The 24,281-nt window shown below is 31.1% G+C and overlaps 3 protein-coding genes and 1 non-coding gene across 10 annotated transcripts; 1 reads left to right on the top strand and 3 right to left on the bottom strand.

Moving 5' to 3' along the window:
* The first annotated feature begins 340 nt into the window (after window positions 1–340).
* Window positions 341–5,349, top strand: LOC110600980. Of its 4 annotated transcripts, XR_002485750.2 has the most exons (11): window positions 341–525; window positions 710–1,079; window positions 1,749–1,907; window positions 2,164–2,238; window positions 2,596–2,691; window positions 2,998–3,090; window positions 3,167–3,310; window positions 3,861–3,968; window positions 4,151–4,349; window positions 4,931–4,982; window positions 5,059–5,349. XR_002485750.2 is itself a non-coding variant. In XM_021737942.2 (10 exons), the coding sequence occupies exons 2-10, from the start codon at window positions 981–983 to the stop codon at window positions 5,085–5,087; spliced, it is 855 nt and encodes a 284-aa protein (XP_021593634.1). In that variant the 5' UTR covers window positions 342–525; window positions 899–980; the 3' UTR covers window positions 5,088–5,349. The 4 variants fall into 4 exon arrangements, 3 of the variants coding, with proteins under 3 accessions (XP_043807502.1, XP_021593634.1, XP_021593633.1); XM_021737942.2 differs by lacking the exon at window positions 4,151–4,349 and having other exon boundaries at window positions 342–525; window positions 899–1,079; XM_021737941.2 differs by lacking the exon at window positions 4,151–4,349 and having other exon boundaries at window positions 343–525.
* Window positions 5,350–5,955: 606 nt separating this feature from the next.
* On the bottom strand, window positions 5,956–6,074 carry LOC110600981. The gene has a single exon (XR_002485751.2). It is a non-coding gene; the product is annotated as a U5 spliceosomal RNA (small nuclear RNA).
* A 2,119-nt stretch (window positions 6,075–8,193) lies between these two features.
* LOC110600979 (deoxyhypusine synthase) lies at window positions 8,194–14,366 on the bottom strand. Of its 4 annotated transcripts, none has more exons than XM_021737938.2 (8): window positions 14,214–14,366; window positions 12,854–13,075; window positions 12,561–12,728; window positions 11,496–11,714; window positions 10,887–10,973; window positions 9,246–9,351; window positions 8,924–9,159; window positions 8,194–8,660 (listed from the first exon to the last, which is right to left on the bottom strand). In XM_021737938.2, the coding sequence occupies exons 2-8, from the start codon at window positions 13,046–13,048 to the stop codon at window positions 8,562–8,564; spliced, it is 1,110 nt and encodes a 369-aa protein (XP_021593630.1). In that variant the 5' UTR covers window positions 13,049–13,075; window positions 14,214–14,366; the 3' UTR covers window positions 8,194–8,561. The 4 variants fall into 4 exon arrangements, with proteins under 4 accessions (XP_021593630.1, XP_021593632.1, XP_043807176.1 ...); XM_021737940.2 differs by having other exon boundaries at window positions 12,854–13,071; window positions 14,214–14,351; XM_043951241.1 differs by lacking the exon at window positions 14,214–14,366 and having other exon boundaries at window positions 12,561–12,724; window positions 12,854–12,996.
* A 1,598-nt stretch (window positions 14,367–15,964) lies between these two features.
* Window positions 15,965–18,604, bottom strand: LOC110601032. The gene is made up of 3 exons (XM_043950890.1): window positions 18,281–18,604; window positions 16,732–16,926; window positions 15,965–16,611 (listed from the first exon to the last, which is right to left on the bottom strand). Exons 2-3 carry the CDS (start codon window positions 16,849–16,851, stop codon window positions 16,525–16,527), a joined length of 207 nt encoding a protein of 68 aa, XP_043806825.1. The 5' UTR covers window positions 16,852–16,926; window positions 18,281–18,604; the 3' UTR covers window positions 15,965–16,524.
* Between the last annotated feature and the right edge of the window lie 5,677 nt (window positions 18,605–24,281).

Below are 24,281 nucleotides of genomic sequence, written 5' to 3'. Positions count from 1 at the left end.
AAGTATAATAAAAAATAAATTTAATTTTTATAATTTTAAATATTTATATTAATTAATTAATTTTTTTATTAATTATTTAATTTAATACTCTTATATATATTTAATAAAAAATAAATTTAATTTTTATAATTTTAAATATCTATATTAATTAATTAATTTTTTTATTAATTATTTAATTTAAGTAGTGCCAGGCCACAATTTAAAAAACAAAGAAAACAAATTTTTCAAGGCGCAGACACCTCTTTGAGAAGGGGCCGAACCTGCCTTTTGTCAAAGAGGCGAACCCAAATCTACAAATAAATTTTAGCCCGAGCTCAAATCGGTAAAATTATATTTACCCGACCCTAAGTTTTGCAAAAAAGCACTTTCTCCAATGAATATGTCCATTGACCAGCCGAAACCCCATAACCTATTAGCTCAGTAACCATTTTCTTTGCATTCTCCTCCCGGGGAGCATTGCATAGACTAGAGAGGAGAACCCTCTTTCTTGCTCGCTTCTCGTCAAAGCGTCATCCTTGTATACCGGTAACGTTCTACTCTGCACTAGGCCTTCTTATCAATTCCATTTAGTTTTCTGCAGTGATTGCTTTGAGCTTTCTCAACGGTTTTTGGTTGCTAAGGAAGTGCGGGAAAAAGAAAACGAGTGTTTTATTATTGAATCGATGTATTGTAGATTAGGTAATTCTAATAGAAATGATTTCTCTTCCAGAACATCTAGGGAAGACTGCATTGTAATGAACTGCTTATCGCGTGTTTCTTCCTATACTGCGGGTATAGTTGGAAGAGCAAGCCATTTCATTTGGCGGAGTACTTCGCATCAATGTTCTATTCCCTTGTGGAAAAGAAGCTTTGATCAAGCTGGTCTTAAAACAGTCAATTTGGAATCTTTGTTACCCAGGTTTCGTGTTCAGTGCTACTCGTCCCGAAAAGCTAGTGCAAAAACTTCGCCTAAGAGGAAATTGGATCCTGCTCCAGCAGTCATGGAGCAAGAGAAGGATGCTTTCTTTGTCGTGCGTAAAGGCGATATTGTTGGTGTTTATAAGAGTTTCGCCGATTGTCAGGCTCAAGCTGGATCTTCGGTAATTCTATAGTCGCTGTTTCATAGTTTTTGTGCTTGTTGATTTTTTATTCTTCATTGGTGTTGGTTGTTCAAGTCATTTCCTTTTGAAATTTTCTTGTCCATAAGTACTTTCATTTGTTCATATTGTATGTCAATTGTTATCCTTGGTAGTTGGTATTGCAGGAATTTCCTTGCTTTTTTATATTAATTTACATTATGAATGCTTGTTAAAATCTGTTAGGGATGTTAACCCCTATAGTTTTCTTTTTCTTTCTTTTTTTCCTTTTGGGAAAACAATCGAAATGAAAAGTATGTCTATATTGTTTTCATTTTCAATTTTTTGTATCAAGCATTATCATTAAATGGAATGCATTTTACACGTTATATTTTGTAGTTTCAATTGGTATATTCTTCACATTATTTTCTTTTGAAGATTATCTAACTATTTCTTTTCTTTTATGCTACATGCTATAACATGTAACTCTTTGTTGATTGATCATTTCCAGTAAAAGGTGGACTGATTTACAATGCCTTTTTCAACAACTGCATTTTCAATGTTACTTGGTGTTTTCCTTAACTTATTTTAAATGCAATGCTACAGAACTATAGTTGATGCTATTGCAGTTTGCTTGTTGAATAAGAGTGATTTTGGATGGACTTAAGATATTTCATCTTTCTAATTTGGTAGATATGCGACCCTCCTGTCAGTGTTTACAAGGGGTATGCATTACCTAAGGACACCGAGGGGTATCTCATGTCACATGGGCTTCAGAATGCTTTATACACGATCAGAGCTTCAGATTTGAAAGAGGACCTTTTTGGCACACTTGTCCCCTGTCCATTTCAAGTAAGTTGACATGTGATCTTGTAATAATGATTGAAACAAGTTTTCTTATTGTTAGTACCTCTTGTGTTTGTTCAGTATCATGTTGAGAAACCATTATCTGTATCCATGTGATGTGAAGCCTTTTGGATAATGAAATATCTGAATTTCATATGATTAAGTTGAAAGGAATGGATGTGATTAAATGGAAAAAAATGGCCAATGATAAATTTTAAAGTAACTAACAGTAAAATTTTGGAATTTTAAATTGTTATTTCAGCAACCCACTTCCTCCAAAGGAGCAACACACTTGCTGGATGCCACAAAAAAGAGATCACAAGAATTACTGGATGCAGTAAGTTTGAAATCTCATCTTTGACCTTTCTTCAAACTTAGAAGATTTATATAAGAAAGAAATAACAGTGAAACTGCATTCATGTGTACCTTATCCTTTTTCTGTAGGAAGCAACCTTGGCTTTCTTTTTCTTTTCACCGTCACTCTCTGTCTATGAAAATATTTCCTTGAGTGCTCAATGTGTTTAGGGAGCGGCATTTAAACTTCTGTGGCATTGGTTTCTGTTATTAACTTATTATTTATCATCTGACCTGAATTTGATTAATTGTTTTTCAAATTCTACATGCATGAGAATGCCTGTTTAGTAATCTCTTCATCTATTTTGCTTTGTTTAGATGCATATTTGTCGTGATGCAGGGAACAGATGGATCATCATCTGGCTTAACTGATCCCTTGAGAAAGCATGCCAAGTTGGACAATCAAAGCAAGGCTCAGCCACTGTCTAGTGACTGTGTAAGGTTTTTATATCGCCATGTGATACATGCAAATGTATCTCTGTCTGTCTGGTTTATCATTTTTCATGTGTTAGTGCTATAAAATAGTGAAAGAGGCACTCTTGAATAAGCTTGTCCGGATTGGGCAGTAAATGCTATCTAGTAATTGTATACATTTAATGAGACTGTAATTTGAGGACAATAAGTCAATGACAAGCATGGTCCTGGCAATAATTGCTACCTAGTAATAGTATACATATAATGATTCTGTACTTTGAGGACTGAGGACAATAAGTCAATAACAAGCATGATCCTTTTCCTGCAGCACTCCTGTATTCTTGAGTTTGATGGTGCTTCGAAAGGAAATCCTGGACCAGCTGGGGCTGGAGCTTTGTTACGGACTACCGATGGAAGTGTGGTATGCATTTTGACTTTTTTGTATCTCCTTATTTTTTATTAATAGTTTCTTCTTCTAAACCTTCAATTCATTGTAGATATGCAGATTGCGAGAAGGATTGGGCAGAACAACAAATAATGTAGCTGAATATAGAGCCATGATTTTGGGGCTGAAATATGCTCTTAAAAGGGGATATACAAAAATTCAAGTCCAAGGTGACTCTAAACTTGTTTGTTCTCAGGTTGGTTTGTCTTGTTAATTCCTCGCCCCCTATCTCTTTCTTTTTATATAGTTTCAAGTTCAATACTTGGATTTCTTTTTTCATTTAACAAAAATGAAAAAAAAAAGAGACAAAACCAGTGTATCCACTAGATTCATGAGCATAACAAATGTGGGAATAATAGTATAATTCTAGTCTCAAAGTCAGTGTCATAGTCCTAGCTTAAATTATTAATGAAGTGTTTGGAATATGTTCAAGTTAGGAAAAAGTTACCTATGTTGGGTTATATGGATCCATAAAAAACCCCATGCATTTATACTGTGGATCTAAATAGACCTGGTCTAGGCAAGAATTGCCCGTTCAAGTTATCCTCTCTTTTCTGGCTTAGACCTGTAAGCTTGGGAAAAAGGTTTCTCTTCTCACTTCATATCTATCATAGGTTTTATAAGCTTAGGATTCATGGTTAAGCCATTGATGATTATCTAGTTCATGGTCATTTATCATCACCAGATATTTTTGAGTGTGTTGTGCTATATCATTTCAAAGTCTTACGTGGAAAATTATGGAACAGATTCAGGGTTTATGGAAGGTCAACCACCCTAACCTTACCAAGCTGTATGAGGAAGCAAAACAACTGAAGGACAAGTTTGTTTCTTTTCAGATCAACCATGTTCTAAGGGTATGTAGTTATATGCTGTTTATAATAACTTGCATCTTTGCAATTGGTGTCCCATATTTTGTGTTGGTAAAATGTGCTTCCATTTTCTAATCTAATAATTTACGAGAATACTTTTTCTTCTATATGGCATATGGTAATGGCAGAATAAGGAATTTTAAACTATAATTTCAACTCTAATTAAGGAATAATCTGGATGGTTGATTCTATTGATGGTGATGGAGATGGAGATGAAGCTTAAAACAGCAGTAAGGAACTCAAAGGGAAAAAAAAGTACGGAGTAGTCTACCCCAGCAGAACAGTTTATGCCCCAAGCTTCGAGAGCTGGAATAGCAAATGGCGTAGAAGAATAGAATGAATCTCTCCCTTTTATTTATTCCATATGTAGGTTTCTAGTGTTCTTATCACATGTTTTCTGCATTTCCTCATAAGCCCCTCTAGGGTTTCCTTTGATCAGAACCCTCCGGTGTTTTTTTGTTATTCCACTGCATGTTCCCATTTCCCATCCTCCTTGCTCTCTTGCATGCTCTCATCAGGTAATACATGTCATCCTTGGGAAAATCCAATATTGATTAGATTTCTGATCATTCCACTGATCAAATGACCCAATATTAAGTGAGCCTTCCTGTCTGTAAACATTTGGATCTGTCAATACCTGCAAAAACATCAAAGCTTTCTAGTGCATCTATTCATTCTGCAGTAACTTTTGGCCTAACGATAGAAGAGGAATCTGCATATCCTTGCATCAAATGTATTTGATTTTGAACCAGTACATTCTGTGGTTGTGTTTTGCTGTAATGCTCATTGAGTTTCACAATTATGAGCTTTGATCTCCATGCTAGTTTGTGCACATTGAGTTTGGTTTTTTGCATCTCTTGTCGAGTCTCACTCTGTTCGCCGCTGCTTCTGCTGCTTTCAGTCGTTGTCTCTTTGTGGATCCTTGACCTAATCTTGTATGTGTTCAGGAATTTAACTCTCAGGCTGATGCCCAAGCAAACTTTGCCATCAACCTTGCTGGTGAGACTTCTTGTTTCATTATTTTCCTGCATTTAAATGTTATTCCATTCCATCATTAATTATGATCCTGCTGCAGATGGCCAAGTTGAAGAGGAATCTGAATAGCACCTCATAATGGAGACTGCAGTGTGCACTGCATTCTGAGCTCATGTTTTAGTGCAAAAGTCAACTCTAGTGATTGAATTCTTTCAGAGTTGAAGCTGGCAGCACTAGCAGGCTTTGTAACAAGGATTGTGGTTTAACCTTGCACCAATTTCCGTTTCGTCTAGATATGCTCGAGCTTGAGATATCAGCCTCATTCATTCTGTAACACAGCACAAAGATAATTTAGCAAGCGCTGAGTTCGTATCTTTTTTTTTTTTTTTTTCCTTTTGGCACATATCCAATAGTCTCATATAACTTCATTATTTTCAGACTTGAGATTATGTATAGGCAAGCATATGAAAATGTTGATGATGGCTATTGGCTTATGCAACAGATAATTTATTTTTAATGCTTTCTTCAATTTATTCTTCCAACACATTGTGCTCCTGTCCCTGAGATGCAAGAACAGATGACACCCGACGTCATTAGCTAGTCAAATATATTAAAACGTCGTTACTCATTAGCTATAAGTATAAAAAAAATTTTAAATGTGAATTAATTAGTTAAAAAAATTTTAAATGTGAATTAATTAGTAAATTTTTTTTAAATTAAATGATGAGTTTTATTTAAATAGTAAAATATTTAATTAATTAAGAAAATTTTAAAATTGAGAAATTAATTAATAAATTTTAACATTTAATTTAAGAATTTTCAAAATCAATTAATTAAAATTAATCTAAAAAAAATTTAATTTAAAAATTAATTAATAAACTTCTAAATTTTTCATAATTTTTATTTGTTAGAAACTAGGAGCAATGCTTACCAACTAGATCCGGTGCCACAACACGAGGATAGCGCACTTAACAAAATTAAAACTAAGAGTTATAGGGCTCACCCGAATGGGAGAGTTCCCTCCAAAAATTGGCGTATGCTGCTATTTGCGGCGTGCACACGGTATTCTTTAGTAAAAGGCGAAAGAATAGTTCGCTTTGTGCTCACCGCGCAGCTGCGTGCTTTGACCCCTCTCTTCTGAGCTATTATATACTAGTTTTACTTTGTTGGCTGATTTTTATTTTCCGATGTGGGATTTGCGTGCTTTCTTGTATTACTCTCTTTCAAATTACTAGACTTTTCCTTGGGCCTAGCTTGCATTCTCTTCTGGCCCGATTTAAATCATACATCCAACCTCTTAAGTGAGTTGGGAATTTCTCAATCAAACGTTTCAATATCATCTAATTAATTATTAGTAACCCATGAATTAAATTAATTGTCCTACTAATGGCACTATGAATTTTATCTTTCACATCAAGCTTCGAGTGGAGATTAATAAAAATGTAATCTACTCCGAAGTGCAATGTGGATTGGACGGCGTTTGAAAGAGGGCAACGCTGTAGTTTTGTGGGGGTGTTTAGAGATAGTGAGGGGCGTTTCTTGATGGCACTCTCAGGCTGGTTTCATACTTGGAGAGAAGCAAAATTCCTTAGACTACAAGAGGGGCTCCCCCGGATCATGCTTCAACAACTGCCCAGTAGAGGCAGATGCTTTACAAGTTTATCGGGCTATTTCCAATGGGCAAGACGACTGGGCTAGGTTTTGAAGTGTTGTTAAAGATTGGATTAATTTTCTTCATCAGAGTGATGGACTTATTCTACCGATGGATTTGCCGTCAGGCTAATAGTGCAGGTCATGAGCTTGCTAGGGCTGCTCTTCTACATGGACGCTCTTGATAGTTTGTATGAGACTTGCAATCTCTATTGCCAATGTGCTCTTCGATGGCATTTCTTTCAATCTATCGTATTACCTCTTTTTCTCCATAAGAAAAAAGTGGAAAAAAAAAAAGACTTAGGAATTTGTATGGCCAAGTCGATACACTCAGTTTTCCACTTGTTTACTATTATTATGTCAATCGATGTCTAAAAAAAATATTTCCTTAAATATGTTAATAAAAAAATTAAAAATTAAAAAATAAATTATATTTTAATGTTAAATTTTAACATAATTCACCAATCGAATTCTAACACTTAAAATTTCCATACAATACATCCGCGAAAATCATAAAAGTCATTTATAATTTTGGTAATTGATCAAAAAAAATAAACACTCAATTTTTTTTATATTAATAAAAATTTTATATTTAATAAATTATATTTTAATTTTTATATTTTAATATAATCAACGAATTGATCATTTATTTTTAAAATAAAAATTTTAAATCTCTTTATTTTTAATATATTTAAATTAAAAATTAATAGATAGTCAAATTTTTTTAAAAATATAAATTTTTTTTAAAATACTCTTTATAAAAATCTATTTTTAGCTAAAATTATAAATATTTTTAAAAAATTTTAAATTTATAAATATTAAAATATTTTAAAAAATAAAAAATAAAAAATAAAAAAATATTAAAAATTAATTAAATAAAATATTATAAATAAAAAGTTTATAAGTATTTAACTATTATTTTTAAATAAAAAATTAAAATATTTAAATTATAATAAATAAGAACAAATTCATCATAACAAAATTTAAATATATAATTTTAAAAATATGAGAATCAATCTATGCTAAAATTTAAAGGTTCAAGTATATTTTATCCATTTAAAAATAGTAATAAAGACATTTTTACACCTCTGAAAATACCTTTAATTTTAATACACCGATAAATATGATCATAGAGAAATTTAAATGTTCAGTTTAAAAAATATAAAAATTGATCCGTTAATTATGAAAAAACTCAAAAATTAAAATATAATTTATCTAAAAACTAATTATATTACACCATCTAATGGCTACTAATATGGTACTGAAAATAATGAACAGCTTTTTACGTCTTTTGTTAAAAAGTTGCTGCATAACCCCAAGGCCTAATTGAGATTTTGTTCAATTATTTTTACGGGAATGAGGTTTAGTGAATAGTTGGGGAAAAATGGTGAAATGAGCCCCAAAATTAAAACAAGGCAATGCCAGACAAAAGCTAAATCACAAAAATCTGTTGGCTCAGCAGAGGGGATGCCAATTTTTTTTATAGCAATCTATCATATGAGAACTAGCAAGGGAAAGCCCGAGAGGATATTGATTGGATACTTGAACAAAAGGCAAATGATAGAATCCAGCAGACATTACTTCGTTTAGGGTCAAAAAAATAACTACTCTTTTGATTGTATGATGAATAAATGTTTCACAGATTTCCTAAATAAATTAAAGTTCTTACAATTATTACAATAAATGTCATGTCCCTGCTCTCCTTGGCCACCAAGGGTAAGTATTTGAACAGCGTTATGAAGCAAACCCAGCTTCGCTTTAAACTTCATCAATAGAAGGGGGGAAATGTCCCTCAAAGTAATCTAAAATGTCTAACTTACCAAGCACCAACCATCGTTGACATCCAAAAATCCTCTCTTCCAATAGAGGTGTCTAATTCTAAACTATAAGTGGTTCCCCCGAAATGATTCAAATTAGTAATTGATCTCACTTAACTCACCACCAGAAGGATGGTTAATAATTGTTTACCTTGATCTTGACGGATCTGTTTCTCTTTGAGGCAAAAGTTTCAGCAACCAGTAGGGGAAAAGCAATGGTTGCATCACAATGTACCTGGTTGCAATTTGAAGGAAGGGAGAATAATTAAATCACAAACTCATTGCAATAAGCCACCAACAACGATTATTAAACATCAACATTCATCTCACACAAAAACCTCTTTAACAGAAACGCCTATCGCATAAAGAAAAATAGCATGAAGCTGTAAAACTTGTGGTTGATATTCTGGTATGACATATAGTACAACTGCTGATAATAGCAGAAGCTGGAAAAAAAGGATGCATGCAAAAATAAAAAGGAGGAACAAATAGTCGTACTTTGACAGTTTTAGCAGATCCTCGAATTTTTCCCCATGATACAGCCTCATCAGGACGAGCACCAGAATCACTCCCATCGAATTCTTGTGCAGTATTGATAAAAACAGCATAATCTGCACCATTACGCATCATATTGGCATTGCATATATGATGCTTAGGAAGCCCCCCTCCAAGTACGATGATTCCAGTCTTTCTAGGACTTGCATGGACAGCTTCACCATTCATGGCTCTAATGTCTGTCCAAAAGCCACTTATTAAGATCTTTATATCCATCCCGTATTGGTAACTAGCATAACAAAATTGCAGTGCAGCAGGAAAATACCTTGTACAATGTCAACAATTAGGCCTGGGCTGCGAAAGGAGTGAAAGTATAACATGTCCCCCAAAGAACCATCTGTTAAACCGGGACAAAATACTGGAATGTTGTTCTGCAAATTATCCAAAAGAATGTTAAAGTATTTTTAAAGGTTGCAATAAAAATAATAATGACAAGGCCAAAGCCATTATCTTGCCTAAACACCTACATTTTCATATACAAAAGCTACCCACCTCTATCTTTGGTCAAAACTTTGACCAGATATGATGCAGTGAGCTGCGCCTAAGGATTTTAGGGGATTAATTTGTAGCAGGAGTGCAGGACTCCTATTTGAAAGCTCAAAGCAGGCCCATCAATGAGTGATTTAGTGAAGCAAACTCTAACAGAGAATTTTGATTGTTCAAAAATTTAGCACAAGTGGCTTCATTCAAGCCTAAAAACCTAAGAACTCTTGGTAGCAAGACCAAGACATTCACCATTGCAGTAAACTTGTAACGCTACAAATGATACAGAGAACTCTGCCCTTTTGCACTTAATGTTATTTATCTCAATACGATCAATCCTAAACCCAAAGGAGAATTTAGTAGACAGATTATAGCACACAGTTTCTATATCCTCTGCTGCAGCACAGCTTACTATTCAAACCTAAAAGCTACAAGTAGAAGTACAAACTTTTTATTTCTTTTCCTTCCGTTCCAGATTAATTATGAATTTTACAATATCTATCCAGTCATTATACTCACTGAATAAACTACATCATTGAAGTGCTTTTGAATGTCTTTGCAACACTCTTTATCCAACTCTATGCAAATTAGACATTGCATACCAAACTTAGGAAGGATGTTGCAAATGAGGCAAGTTCCAATTGACAGCAACCCTTTTGATATAGACAACTCTGCTTGTGTTGCCTTTAAATGTCAATTATCTTGATATAATTAATCCTAAACCCAAAGGAGAATTTAGAAGACACATAATAGCGCATACAGTTTCTATATCTTTTGCTGCAGCACAGCTTGCTATTCAAACCTAAAAGCTAGTAATGTAATGGAAGTGAAAACTTCTTTTATTTGTTCCTCCCATTCCTGATTAATTATGATTTTGCAATACCTATCTAGTGATTATACTTATACCCATTGAACAAACTACAATATTGAAGTGTTTCTGAATGTTTGTACAACGCTACTTATCCAACTCTACTTATCCAACTCTATGCAAATTATACATTGGAGTACCAAAATTAACAAGGATGATGCAAGTGAGGCAAGGTCCATAATGTATAATACAAGAAGAACTTGTTTGACTGATAGCATAACCTTTTGAGTTACAAATTGCTTAAAGCATAATCTAGATGCTCAAAATAACCATAAGTAATATTATTTTCAGGAAAAAAAAAAAGAAAAAAAAAAGAAGAGGCTAATCAAGACTTCAAACCATGTCTACAAAAGAATTGAATAGCTATTCAACTATCATTTTCCATAACATAAAAGGAACAAATCCAAATGGTTGTGAGATGCAAAACAGTAATTATGAGAAACAATGAAATAATAACAAAAAAAAGAGGGCAAATATGCTCAATGAGAATAATATAATAACAATAATAAAATCTTAAACAAAATGAGGAGAGAAATGGGCTCGTTCAACACTTACCTTGTATGCCCAATAAAGGTATGAACACTCATCATTTATTTCTTTTCCCAGTCGACTAATTACTTTAGATGGTGTCCATGAAACATTCTGTAAAATCCCAATGAAGATATGAGAAAAATGATGTGATCTTCTCGTACAAAGTAAAATAAAAACAAAAGGGAAATGTGTGGCTTTGTAAACATTCCACCTGTGCAGCAATGATCGGTGATGCTTATTTAGTATTAGGAAGTTTACATATTATTTATTATTAGGAATTACCGAATTAGTGTTATATTTCAACTAGAAAGTTAGAGTTTGTTTCGTTTTACTGATTGGTATCTTATTAGTATTTTCTTTTACCGTATCCAAATCATAAAACTAGTAGGATTACAAAACTAGGTACCTATATCCTCTAGGTATTTCAGTAGAGTTTATTATGTATTAACAATTTTGAGAATTAACACAAAATTGAATAGTTCTCATCTCCTATTTTTATTAGTCAGTATGGATAGAAGATAATCTCTCCCTCTCTCTCATATGCACGCATCAACACTGGGACAGACACCTCAAGAAAATAATGGAAAATGAACACAGTAAGTGAAAGGCACATATTTGTTATGAAAGAAGCACCTCTTCAAATTGTTCCTTCAACATCTGGTCAAAAATTGGAATGATCCAGTCCTCAAATTTGCAATAGTTGTCATTTGGAACCAACAAGTTACCAATGCGGTTCAATCCTTTTGAACGCAATTGAGCTCCAGGTAGATAAAAGTCACCTTTGTATGTGGGGGCAAGGCATTTTATAAGATCTTCTTCTATGCCACCAGCAGTTGTAACCACTACGTCAACCTGCAGTCACATTATAAACAGTTCTTTCATTTTATGTAGTTGAGATATGTGGCAAATCTAATTAAAAGGTTGGACCGCCTAAACTATTACATGAATCACAGCCAAAGTTTGATGTAAAATTGTTAGACAGGATGACATTTGATCAGAGGCTTCGCCAGTTGTCCAGTATTAAAGCTTTAGACATAGACTCTCTCATTATGAAGCATTCCTAGATAGTCAGAATAATTTTACTACTATAGTAGAGCAGCTCAAAACATTTTTAATAGCAACACAGAGGAAAAACAAGAAATAAAAAGAAAGCTGTATTTAAGGAGCTGCCAGAAGATAAGAAAGGAGAAACTGCAATGCAGGACCATGTATATTTGTTCCTCTTTTCAAGACCACCACTTAGAGCAGAACTCATCAAATTACTAACCATGAAAAAGTTTCAATGACTCCTTTGCATGTGCACTTTCTTTCCCATCTTCTCAAATCCAGCACCATGAGAAGAATTCATCAAATTACTAACAAGCAAAAATTTTTTAAAATTTTTCTATTTTGCATCTAAAATTTTCCTCTTGTCTCGCATCCAGCAGAAGATGATCAAATCAAATTAATAAAATAAAATTTTGGCTCACTCTTCTTTGTCTTTGATTGTAAAGATTCACATAACTCCATATAAACTAAACAGGTTTCCATGGGTTGAGTCCTTTTTTAAGTATTTAAACCAACAAAATCCATAAATACTACTATTAAGTGGCTTTAAATCTCTCAAAAAAAAAAAAAAAACAAAGAGTTCAGGCTTTAAATTATTAGATCAAAACATAAAATATAATATATGATCATATTAAAACATCAATTTCTCACCATATGATGCTGAACAAGATAGCGAATTGTATCTCTAACACCAGAAGATACAAGATTTGAGGTAAAACCCAAGAAAACCTTGCATTTCACAGACTCTCTATAAGCAGGGTCCCTTTCCTCCTCATTGCAATCTTCTGTTATATCCTCATCAGCAAGCCTCCAGTCTAGCTTCATTTCCACATCCAATATTTTGAAAAAAGAATTAATAACAATTTATGCAAGTAGAACACTAACATACATCACCTCGTATCACATGAAAGGAAAAAGATAAAATTTCAATAACTGAAACTAACCATCTGGTTAACAACTGCAATGGCATCACCAAGGTTGGATGCTTGAAACCCAGTGGAGACCATGGATTTCAGAAGCTGAGAGTAGTTAACTCCTTCATTAAAATCATATCCTTCAATCTTGATGCATTTCCCTTCAAGGGGTTCAGACTCTTTGAAAACTATGGTATGTACAGATGATGGCAATTGCTCCTCCATCAACCTTTGGAAAAAAATAAAGCCTAGCTGCAGAAGGATCACAGTGACACCAACAAGCTAAATTTTGATTCTCTTTGCTTGAAATTTCTTGGGATTGCAGATAGGAAGTGGCAGTTGTTGCAAGAATGAAGGCATTAATGGTAGGTTTTTCGGAGGGCAGTGGATTTTTTCTTTTTTTTTGACAAATAGATTAAACAAAACTGAATTTGGCATATTAATATGGAATTCAACAAAAAAGAAGAAAATGGAAAATAAATTTAAAGAAAAGAAAGATTAAAAAATGCTTGAAAATTTGGAAAAGTAATAAGGATCTTTCAAGTTTCAAACAATTTATGCCCAACTCCACCAAATAACACACAAAGGACCTAAATAAAATCAGATTAATACCAAAACATGACAAAAAGCATAAACAATTTTGAAAAATTAGAAAAGCAATATGTCCATACTATACCTGCCTCAGTGAACAAAGGCAGCAAATTTCAAATATGACCACAGGGAAAATTAAGATAATGTCAAGTAGAAAAATACGTAACACCAATTTGAAATGATAGTAATACATGTTCCCATAATTCAGGAGCTTCATGCACCTATTTGAGCCAATTTTTATATTGAAAGGTAATGAACAGCTTAAATCAAGAAAGAGAACCTTGCGTCCATAAGATATAGGTGAAGAAATATTCATATGCAACTGTTAAAACCAAATCAGATTGAGACTTCCATTTACTTAATACTTAACCAATAACATAAGTTCCATACATTGAACAGAGATGTAATTAAGGAACAAATATCCAGGATCAGAACAGTCAACAGAACTTCCAAATGGAAATATCTCCAAAATAAGCAGACCATCCCATTGAAGAATTTAATAAAACAGAGGCTGAGCAATTGATTGAATGGTAAAGAGACTACCATCAAATTGTTCATCACTCACACCTAATTAACAACATCAGCAATCACCAAGAATCAGAATAATCAGCATCAACTTAATCTCATTTCACTACCTTGTCTAGAACCATAAAATCATTCTTACTAATCTCTAGAGAAAATTCTCTTGACCACTAGGAAAGTTAATTGTCTGTAAAGATACAGAGAAATTGGTTCCATTTGAGATAATTGATATTCAAAAGAAATCAATAGCAGTGGATGCAGACTACTCATTACTCACTGTTCTATGATGCCAACCAGAAAAAGTCCTCCTCCAAAACCCTAGTTGCCTAGTTCCAAGTTCGACTTTCTCTGGCGTGCGTGCAAAGGAGCTCTGCCGAGAAGCTGCGTTTCCTTCTTTAGGACAATCTTATTTAACCCAAAAGTAAATTTCATCCTCTTTATTTCAGTTCAGTTACAATTATGCCCTCATATTATGTGAATTGTCCAATTTAGACCACGGGAGGCGCGTGAAGGTAGGAGAGCATTCCTTCGGTTCATTATAGAACCGGATCAAATTTGAAAACTGAATGTGATGTAAAACAAAAACCGAATCGTACTGAACTAGTTGCGAAACCGAATTGAAGTACAGTTCGACGGTAGTAAATTTATTTTCTTTTACTAGTAACACTATTTTTAGTGAGTTTTTTTTTTATTAACTGTTATAAATTTATTGAATGTATAATTTTTTAATAGAATAAAAATTTATTTTTTATTTTTTAAAGGTAGTTTAAGAAATAAAAATATGAGTAATTAAAATTTTAATTGAATTCTACATTTTAAATTATATCATACCAAATAATGAAATTTATTTTAAATTAATTCTATTTAAACTTCAATTGAATTTCGTAAAATGTAATTGAATAAAACATTATCTAAAAACTGAAAGGAGGAACACTATCCATGGAATATGTAAGGTTTTACACACCACAGTGAGGAGAGGCGGGAGTCGGGATAGACAAAATGCGTGGGGAGACCGCAGGGAGAGGCATGGAGTTAAACACTTTGCACTTTGTTTGAGAAGAAATATTTTAAGGTAACTAAAGTTTTTTCATAGTCTAAAAACCTTGAATTTATGGTTGAGAGGAAATGAGGACCTTTAAAATAAGGTTTTTAGAAGTTAAAAACATTACTTTAAATACTTTTAAAAACTTCATTTTCTTTTAAAAAAAATAAAAAATATATTATGAAAACTCTGGTTTATAAAATCATACCTTAAAAAAAATCTTATTGTATCTCCTCGGAAACAGAATGTTAGGAGAAGAAGAATGGAAGGAATGGCTGGCTAAGGCTTTGGTTTAAGGGGATTGAGTATTGGGATTAGCCTGAGCTTAAGGAAGTAAGGTATATAAGCCGCCCATATTTATTGAGCTTGATTTATTTAGGGTTTTATAGTGTAGGAATAGAAAAATCAAACATTTTAAAATTAATAGTTTTTTTCTTTTTGTGGTAAAAGAATCAAGCAATTCAATTTTCCATTAGCTATTGAGTGTTCCAAAAAGATATTGCTTTAGTAAATTTTATAATCAGTTTCAGTGGTAGCTTTTCTGAGCTTATCTGTATTTCGTGTTTGCAGAGGCAATTATGCGTGCGTTTGGAAGGCAATGACCCATTGATCCGCTAGAGCGGCGGCATCTAGCATATTGGGATGGCGCGTTTGGATGTTGTCCCATTCTCCAGAGTTGATTTGGACTCTGTGCAAGGGTGTGGGCTCTGCTCCTTTGAATCGATTTGGCTGGGATTACTTGCATCAGTAAATTGTAAAAGTGCCAAAGGAATTTAATGCAAAATTTTGCACTCTAAAAAAAAAATGTTGGGTTATTACTTAACTATCAATAACCTGCTTTTTCATACATAAAGTAGGAAATTTAGATCCTAAGATTCCCTACATATTAAGCATTTTTGAAGCGAAAGAAAATGTATTGCTCCAAAGCTGAATATTACAATTTGGTCTGTCATCATCACCAGAATTGCATATTTCGGTGGACAATCTTAACGGCAATCCAACAAATTTCATCTATTTTTATTCCAGATGATTTTGATACTTGAACATAACACTTATGCCATCATCTACACAATTAGACAGAAATACACATGAATACAAATGTTGAAAATGGGTGAGCAGTTTCAGGGAGTCTTGTGCAATTCCGTCTATGATGAGTACACGGTACACAAAAGAAATTTGGCAAAGAAAATACAAATTTTGATCCCGCAGTTAAAAAAGTCACAAAGTTTGGTGGCCAGATGATATGCGACTTATCAGGTAATGCTACTGTTCTCAGTATAGCCTGGATCATTAAATCTCTAATATCTTACATCTGGCATGCCTTCAAGGATATTGAACAAGAATCGAACAAATTGTAGAAATTTTGTGGCAAATCAAATACTTTCATCACCAGAATGAACTCATCACTTGATCTACTAGAAAGAAAATCTCACTTCTTGTTTTCATTTGCTTGGAAAGGAAATTATATGGGGAAATGCAGACAGACAGATTAAAACGTGTCCTCTTTAAGCATTCCATCCTATGGAAGGAAAAATAGAAAGACTTGCTAAGATTGCAGTTTGGATTTGACAGTGGGGAAAGGAGGCAATTTCAATACTGCTTCTTCGGTCTCAATCGGGTCTGATCTCAGGATCTGAATTTTTTTTTTTTAAACAAAAAAAATCACACAAAAAAAGACAAAGTGTTAAGGAATAGTATAATAGTCAAGAACTCTGTAAAATGACTCTGAAATTGAGAAAGTGAGAACAGTTACAGGATCTTGGAGTGGAGGTTTAGTGTCGTCCTGAGCTGGCCTGAAGGGGGGCTTTTTTGGCTTAATCACATTGCTACTGCTGGTTTTGATGGCTGGTGATGAAATCTCTGAGACTTTCATTGTTTGCTTTCTTCACTTCTTGCCTATCAGCACTTACCAAAATCAATGCAAGAAGCCACAAATTTATATCTTCTCCTGAGGTAATTAGAAAAAGAGATCTAGGATTAAATTAAGTTTACAACGTTTAAGAAATTACAATTTCAAAATTCAATCTCATCAAGAAAATGTTCATATATAGCTTTAGATTAAAAATCACTTCTCGATATTCTAACATACTAGTAAACTCTTTCATGCAAGTTATATGTTGGACTAAAGCTTATTGCGTAGGCAAATAAAACTCCAAATCTGTATGTCAAATAAAATAGAATAAAATTACAATCAAAAAGCTCGGAAAGACATTTTTATCTTTGCCTTCTTACCTCTACCACATCCATTCAATTTATGCAACTCATCACAAACAAATTCAGATTCTCAACTTTCAAAGGCAACCAAGTTTCATATTCAAATTTACTAATAAGCAATAATCAATCATGTCAATGAGATTCCCGGAACACTGTATAAAACCAACAACATTTGATGTTTTTTCTCCCAAGTAATAAACATCACATACTACAGAGAATACTTCACATTTCAGTGTTAAAGATTCACCCATCAATCTTTAAAACTCAAAAGAATAATCAGAATGTAAATCCACCAATTTTAGGCCCAAAATCATTTCCTTTCTCATCTAAGCAATTCACTCATTTAAAATAACCCATCGAATGAAACAGCAATCACGTTAACTATATAAAGATGGCAAAACAGATAAAGCCAACATTTAAATAGAACGCAATGTACCAAAGGATACCATTAGGGATCATCACGAGGTATAAACATCAAACTCTCAAAAAATCATCAAAATTTCTCGAAATAAAGAATAATCAAAACGTCTGTAGGTTCAGTCCATTCACTACGACCATGTCAGACATTAAACCGGATAACTAATCATCTAACCAAGCATTAACTAGCAATCTGAAAAATCCTATTACTATCAGTACCATTTAGATTCGCCAAAGAGGAAGCAATGAATAATCCAGGGTTCTAGATAAAGTAAAGTGGCAGATTTGCAAGAGAAAAAAAAAAAAGTAGCTTCAAACAGTAACTTAGTTTCCCAAGGATTCGATTCCATCGAACACAATCAATAAGAAAAAAATTTACTGGCTAGATTAAAATTACTATGTAAACAGAAATTCGCTGAGGATTTTCATTAAGAACAAACGCAGCAATGGATTTCCTATATATTACCAAGCAAATGAGCAATTATTAAAATTGACACAAATTGCTCAGTGAACATCCATGTATACGTCTTGTATACTAGAATCAGAGAAAATTTCGTTTGTGAATTGAATAACCAAGTATTCAATAAAACCACAAGCTCCTAGCCAAGAGAAAAGATTCAAATGATATACTTATGCTGAGAAGAAGAAAACAGAAAAGATTAACAGCCCACCTTATCTTCCTCCTTCCTATTATCTGCCTTCCTAGCGCTGCTTCAACAAATATGGCATTCTAAATCTGCGAATGAGGTGGGAAGCTCCTCGGAGAATAATGAGACAGCGAAACGACGGTGAAACCTGGGTGGCTATCGGACGTCGCGAGAGGTAAAGAGAGATAAACGATGATAAAAATATATATATATATATATATGAAAAATCAGGGGGGAGAGCCTCAATAATGAACCCTCAAAACCTCTTCCAAACAGATTTTCAGGACACTGGGGACGCGGTTTTTGGTTAGGGTTCTATCTAGAAAACGAAGGTAAACTTGTGAGATTTTGGTTGGATTTTTAATGTTTTATTTGATTTAATTTATTTTTTTTACAAATTTATTTTAAGAATAATTTACAATAGAATGCCTTTAACAAAACCACAATTTATTTTTTTTTCTTTTACTGAAAAATAATTTAATTTTTGAAATTTTATTCTTATAATAAAATAATTTTTTTATTTAAATTCATTGTTACATTATAATAATTTAAATTTCACCCATTTCAAAAAAAAATTTAATTTCATTTTATTAATATAATCTTTTAATTTTATACATTTATAATAATTAGTATTATTTAACATGCATGGCACCTTTTTTAAATTGGTTATAATATTTATCAATTTTATTTATTTATATATATTTTAAATTTAAAATATAATAAAAAATTTATTATAATAATTTAAATATAAATAATAATAAATTTTTAAAATTTAAACTCATTATGTGATATCTTAATATTATTTTAATAATATATATTTTTATAAATGAAATAAATTTATTATTTAAATTATTTAATATGTTATTATTATCTTTTAATAAATTGAACGATAATGTTAATTATTTTTAATTATATTATTCTATTTTATGTTTTTGATATTATAAAATTAAATTTTAATATAATAAATTTTTATAATTTTTTATAAAAATAAAGAATGACTTTTATTACACTTAAATTAGTTTTTAGTTTAAATTATTAACATTGATTTTTGATATTATGATTTATCATTTTAATAATTTATAATTTTTTTTTGATTCAAAAAAAAATAATTTATAATTTTTTTATTTTAAAATTGAATATATTATTAATAATTAAAACAACACCATTTTATCTAAAAATTTTATATTATCAAATTATTTATATTTTTATTTTCTTTTAATTGTCAAATTATTTATAACATTATCTAATATCTGTCAATTAAATTTCATTCAATTTAAATTCAGAATAGTCTCTTTAGTTTGAACCCTTCATTAAACACAAAAACAACCTTTTCTCTTTTCATTCTACAATATCAAAAATATAGTATAATGCAACTTTAATATTGCTGAGCGGTTTGTTCAGATATTTATAATAACCATACTAACGAATTTATATATTAATTAAATTTTATTATTTTATAAAAATTCAATCACATTAAATAAGTAATAATTATTTATTAATAAATTTATCATTTAATAGCAATAATAAATTTAATCGTATTATAAAATTTTAATTTTTAAATATTATAAATATTATTTAATGATAACCTTTAATATTTTTTTTAAATGAATTAAGTTTGTATCGACATAAATATTTTAATTTATAAAAGTAAAAAAATAAAAGTTTTAACTTTTAGTTTAATAGATCTATTTTTAAAATATATAACCACTAAAAAATATACTTAGAAATTAATTATTCTTTCTTTTTTCATTTTAAAATATAAAATTTATTATTATCGTAACTTATAATTTTATAAATAAATAAAAATACTAATAATAACTTATAATTTTCTAAACAAATAAAAATATTTCTTTTAAGTTTTATATAGTGTGAAATATTGATATTTTTTTTTTGTATTAATTAAAAATATAATACAAATTTATAATATTTTTTATTTTTTTATTAAAAAATCAATTCGCGTCAATTATTAATTTAAAATTATTTTTATATATGATTTTTTAATTCATTATTTAAAAAAAATTTACAATAAAATTTTAATAAATAAATTTAAATGTAAAAATAATATTCTATAATAAAATTTAATGAAGAATATTTTCAATCAATTTAAATTTAAATAGATTAATAATATAATTAAATAATTAAATAAATTTTTTTTTAAATAATGATACACTGTAATTATTTTTTTAAAAAAATTATAATTTAACTTAAAATAAAATTTAAATACAAGTAATTTAAATATTAAGAAAATTATTCCTTTATAAAATTTAATCAACTATAACTTGAATATTAAGAGATTTCATTAATTAATTTAAATTTAAATAAAATACTAATATAATTAAATAATAATATATTTAAAATTAACAAAATGTAATCGGAGTATTTTAGAAAATCCTAATATTTTCCCTCAGATTTAGTTCACCTAGTTTTAATTCGGCCTAATTATAAACGTAAGCCAAACCTTTTCTTGTTTTGAAAATCTAATCCAAATGTTTAAAATCTTGATATATTTTGTTAAATTTTTAAAATCTACAAAAAATTTATCCAATTTTATTGGAATTGTAAAATATTGTTTTGAAAAAAAAAACTTCAAACTTTCTATTATATTAAATTTTTTTTTCAAAAAAAATAATCAGACTATTTTAATATCAGCCAGTAAAAAAAATCGAAAGAGCATCATGCTTTAACACATTACTTAAATAAAAAGGACTCCTTTAAATAATGGGACTAACATAATAAATAGTCACTTTATTAACAATAGACAATATATTAACTTATGTCTAAATTTATGATAAGGTTTAATTAGATTTATTTGATAATAAATTTTAATAATTTATATCTTAGACTAAAATTAAATTGTAAAATATTATTATAATTTTAATTAATTGTTTTAATATATTCTTATACTTTTATTTTTTATTGATCCAACCATATTGTTACCGTCACCTATTTTCTAACAATAAATCCAATAATAATGTCAAAGAGGCTCCAAGCGGGTACATGCAGAAGGTAATTCACGAACAGCAAGAAATTATAAAATATTTCCGCGGTATCAATTAGATTTTTCTTATTAGTATCATAAATTCATTTATATTTTGATATACGTATTAAAAAAAATAAAAATTGAGTTAATTTTTGTTTTTTTTTTATTATTTTTTTTATTTCACGATTGTTGTATACTAAGGTCTATAACCGGCTATGGTAAGAAATGAAGAATGGGGTAAAAGTAAAAAACAAAAGCGCATATATACTGCCTACCGCCTGTAAAGTCCAAAAGAAAAAACACAGAAAGGCAAGGATCCACGGATTTATTTATACTCGCTCTTTACTTTTGGCTACAGCTTTAGAGATTTTTGTAGCCATGGCTTACGCAGCCCCAACAGCAGGAGCTTCAACTTTCACTTTCTCAAAGGAGAGGCTCCTAGTGATAGCTACTATTCTCTTCTGTGGATTCTTGGGTTATCTCGTTTACGATGCAATAATGGCCACAGCATCCGAGCTTCTGCAACGGTTCCTAGTCATCTCCCCTTTGGTTTTGATCATTGCAGTTCACTGGCTCTCTGCAGGCACCCCCCATTTTAGCATTCCCATGCCAGGGTCGGAGCCTGGAGCCATTCATCGTGCCGGCGGCTCTCCTTGGGGTGTTGCTTTTGTGTTACTGCTTCTTTTTCTTCTCATTTCTTACCAACCTTCTCTGCACAGTCTCATCTTCTAGTTCTGTTTCTCAATTATTTAGCTTTTGAGATCTTGAAGTTAATCACCAGTCTCATATCTTTATGCTGTTAGATGTAAAACTCAGCAGGCTTTGAACGTGAAATCTGTTGATGAAAATTTCATGTCTTTATTGCTAGAGATGGTAGGCTATTATGTATGCAAGTATATGTATGTTTCTTAATGAATAAATTTCTTAGTTTCTTCAGCTCCAAATTCTCAAGGAAGAGGGTATATCTGGGGTCTGATAATCGAGCTTAGGTTTTAATAAGCTAATATTAGAATAATCACCCATCTTAAACCTTCTTTTACTTTCGTTGCCGCAGTTAAATTTACGGCAATTTTTATCTAAATACTTCTCCTGCCATCACAGCAAAACTCGGTACATTCCTCTGCAGAAGTCATCAGTGAATCTTAAGCAAGATTTTGTAGAAATTCTTCTTCTTTTTTTTTATTTTTTTGCTCAAAGGCATGAAAACAGTGAGATTCAACTCATACTTGAAATAGTAGAGATGCATATAGCAGAAAAAACCACAACAGATGGAAACAAAATAAACGAAAAGAGTTGATGATCAGAAGGAATAAGCCAGAGCTGAAATCGTAGTTCCAATCAAAACCAGCAAATCCACAAAATCAAAGAACGCAATTAATTGAAGAAAATGAATCAAAAGCCATAAGGATAAGAGCCAAAATAAACTGGAAAATTAATTATTCAAGTAATTCATTAAAGTTTGTCTATTTATGTGATCAAAAGAAGTGGAAGCAGACCAATAATGTTTGGAATAGTGACAACTCAATAGCTTGTAGACAGTTATGGCAATCACCTAGCAAGGACCAAACAATATACCAAAATGCATAGTAATTGACGTACCAATGTGAAATCAATATCAATCCAATAATTGTTTTTTTTTTTATGTCTTTAATTTAATAAAAAGCTAAACAAAGTATATATTGAAAAGCTGACCAAACATATCATCCAAATAATTTGAGATATATTAATTAATCCAATTCAATTTGATTTGAAATTGGCTCATCCCATTACTAACTCTTATTATAAATTTAAATAAGATTTAAAATAATTTAATATATTTAAGTACCTGCTATTTAATATTATCGAATAATTAATATTCATCCATCCAACCAAAATTTTGGATTTCTAAACCACCGTTGATCTCCTTGTAAGCGAGAATTTGATTTGGAAAAATAAGGAGAGTTGTAAAATTTACTTGGACAAGGACAAGGCAAATTAAATTAATTTGCATGAACGAAAATTAAGTTTCCTCTGCACAAGCAAAGCTGCCACCTTCATTTTTTGCTTTGACGTGTAGTGGGTTACCGCTGCTGCTATTTCAGTTTTCAGAATAGTTCCTTACTAGTTTCTGGTGGGGCCTCAAAACTCACGTGCCAGACATGAAGATGTAAAATATAAAATATATATTTTTCAAAATTCTCTTATATTATTGATACCTAGAATTTCAAGTTAGCATACAATATTAAGTAGAGTACAATAATGAGAAGGCACAAGTGGGTAGACGTAGAAAGGTAGGAGATGTATAGTCTAGATAAGATAATTGGTTGGAGTATGCAGCCAAGGCATATGATTGCTCAGCAGAAATTATAGTATAGGATATTTATGAGCAGTTTGAGTAGAGAGATGAAAATAAAATGGGCAACTTGTTTTCTTTCTTTTTCTGGGATTGTTTTCTGGAATAAACTGGCTTCATTCGGAGAGTAAATTCTGTGCAGAAAGTTTGAAGATGCAATCATTTATTTGTATTTGCTTTTTTTAGAATAAAAATTTATAAAAAGAGTAAGCATAATTGCCTTTTTCAGATTACCTTGGACCAGAAAAAATATTCCAAGGAGTACTTTCTAGCAGTCCGAAGAGTGGCCTGTATTAATTTATATATATATATATATATATATATATTAATTAACTAATTAATTTAGATCAGAAACAAAGTGAATGAGATCTATATCATGATGGGAATTAAAGAAAATGGCTCGTGTGGATTTAGCAGTTAGAACTTGAAAGAATAACTGAGAGTCTGGGTTCAGCGAAATCTAAATGATGAATTTATCATTGAATTTAACAAAGTTTTAACTCAGAATAAAATACAAGAAAGCTCAAAAAACCTGACAACCAGATATAGAGGCCTATGATTTTTTTTTTAAATGTCTCTAGTTTGGCCCAAAAGAACAACAGTGTAAACACATTAAGCCCAACATAAAAACCTTGCAGAATCGAAAAACTAGCAACATCAAAAATCAACTACACCGAAACTAGCTAGCATTTTGGAAATTATCGGCCAAATTT

This window comes from Manihot esculenta, chromosome 15 (genome assembly GCF_001659605.2).
Source record: "Manihot esculenta cultivar AM560-2 chromosome 15, M.esculenta_v8, whole genome shotgun sequence".
Classification (NCBI taxonomy): domain Eukaryota; kingdom Viridiplantae; phylum Streptophyta; class Magnoliopsida; order Malpighiales; family Euphorbiaceae; genus Manihot; species Manihot esculenta.
Note: the sequence above shows the minus strand (reverse complement) of the source record. Positions and strands in the feature narration are given on the sequence as shown.

Bases quoted from the DNA above. Each gene is read 5' to 3' on its own strand.
- LOC110600980 (XM_021737941.2), top strand. From the start codon at position 735: ATGAACTGCTTATCGCGTGTTTCTTCCTATACTGCGGGTATAGTTGGA. The intron at 3,091-3,166 runs GTATGCATTTTG...AATTCATTGTAG, and splicing joins GGACTACCGATGGAAGTGTG to ATATGCAGATTGCGAGAAGG. The intron at 4,983-5,058 runs GTGAGACTTCTT...ATCCTGCTGCAG, and splicing joins CTTTGCCATCAACCTTGCTG to ATGGCCAAGTTGAAGAGGAA.
- LOC110600979 (XM_021737938.2), bottom strand. From the start codon at position 13,048: ATGGAGGAGCAATTGCCATCATCTGTACATACCATAGTTTTCAAAGAG. The intron at 10,974-11,495 runs GTGCTTCTTTCA...GGGATTTTACAG, and splicing joins TGAAGGAACAATTTGAAGAG to AATGTTTCATGGACACCATC. The intron at 9,352-10,886 runs GTAAGTGTTGAA...GATAATTTGCAG, and splicing joins ACCTTTATTGGGCATACAAG to AACAACATTCCAGTATTTTG.
- LOC110601032 (XM_043950890.1), bottom strand. From the start codon at position 16,851: ATGAAAGTCTCAGAGATTTCATCACCAGCCATCAAAACCAGCAGTAGC. The intron at 16,612-16,731 runs GTAACTGTTCTC...AAAAAAATTCAG, and splicing joins AACCTCCACTCCAAGATCCT to ATCCTGAGATCAGACCCGAT.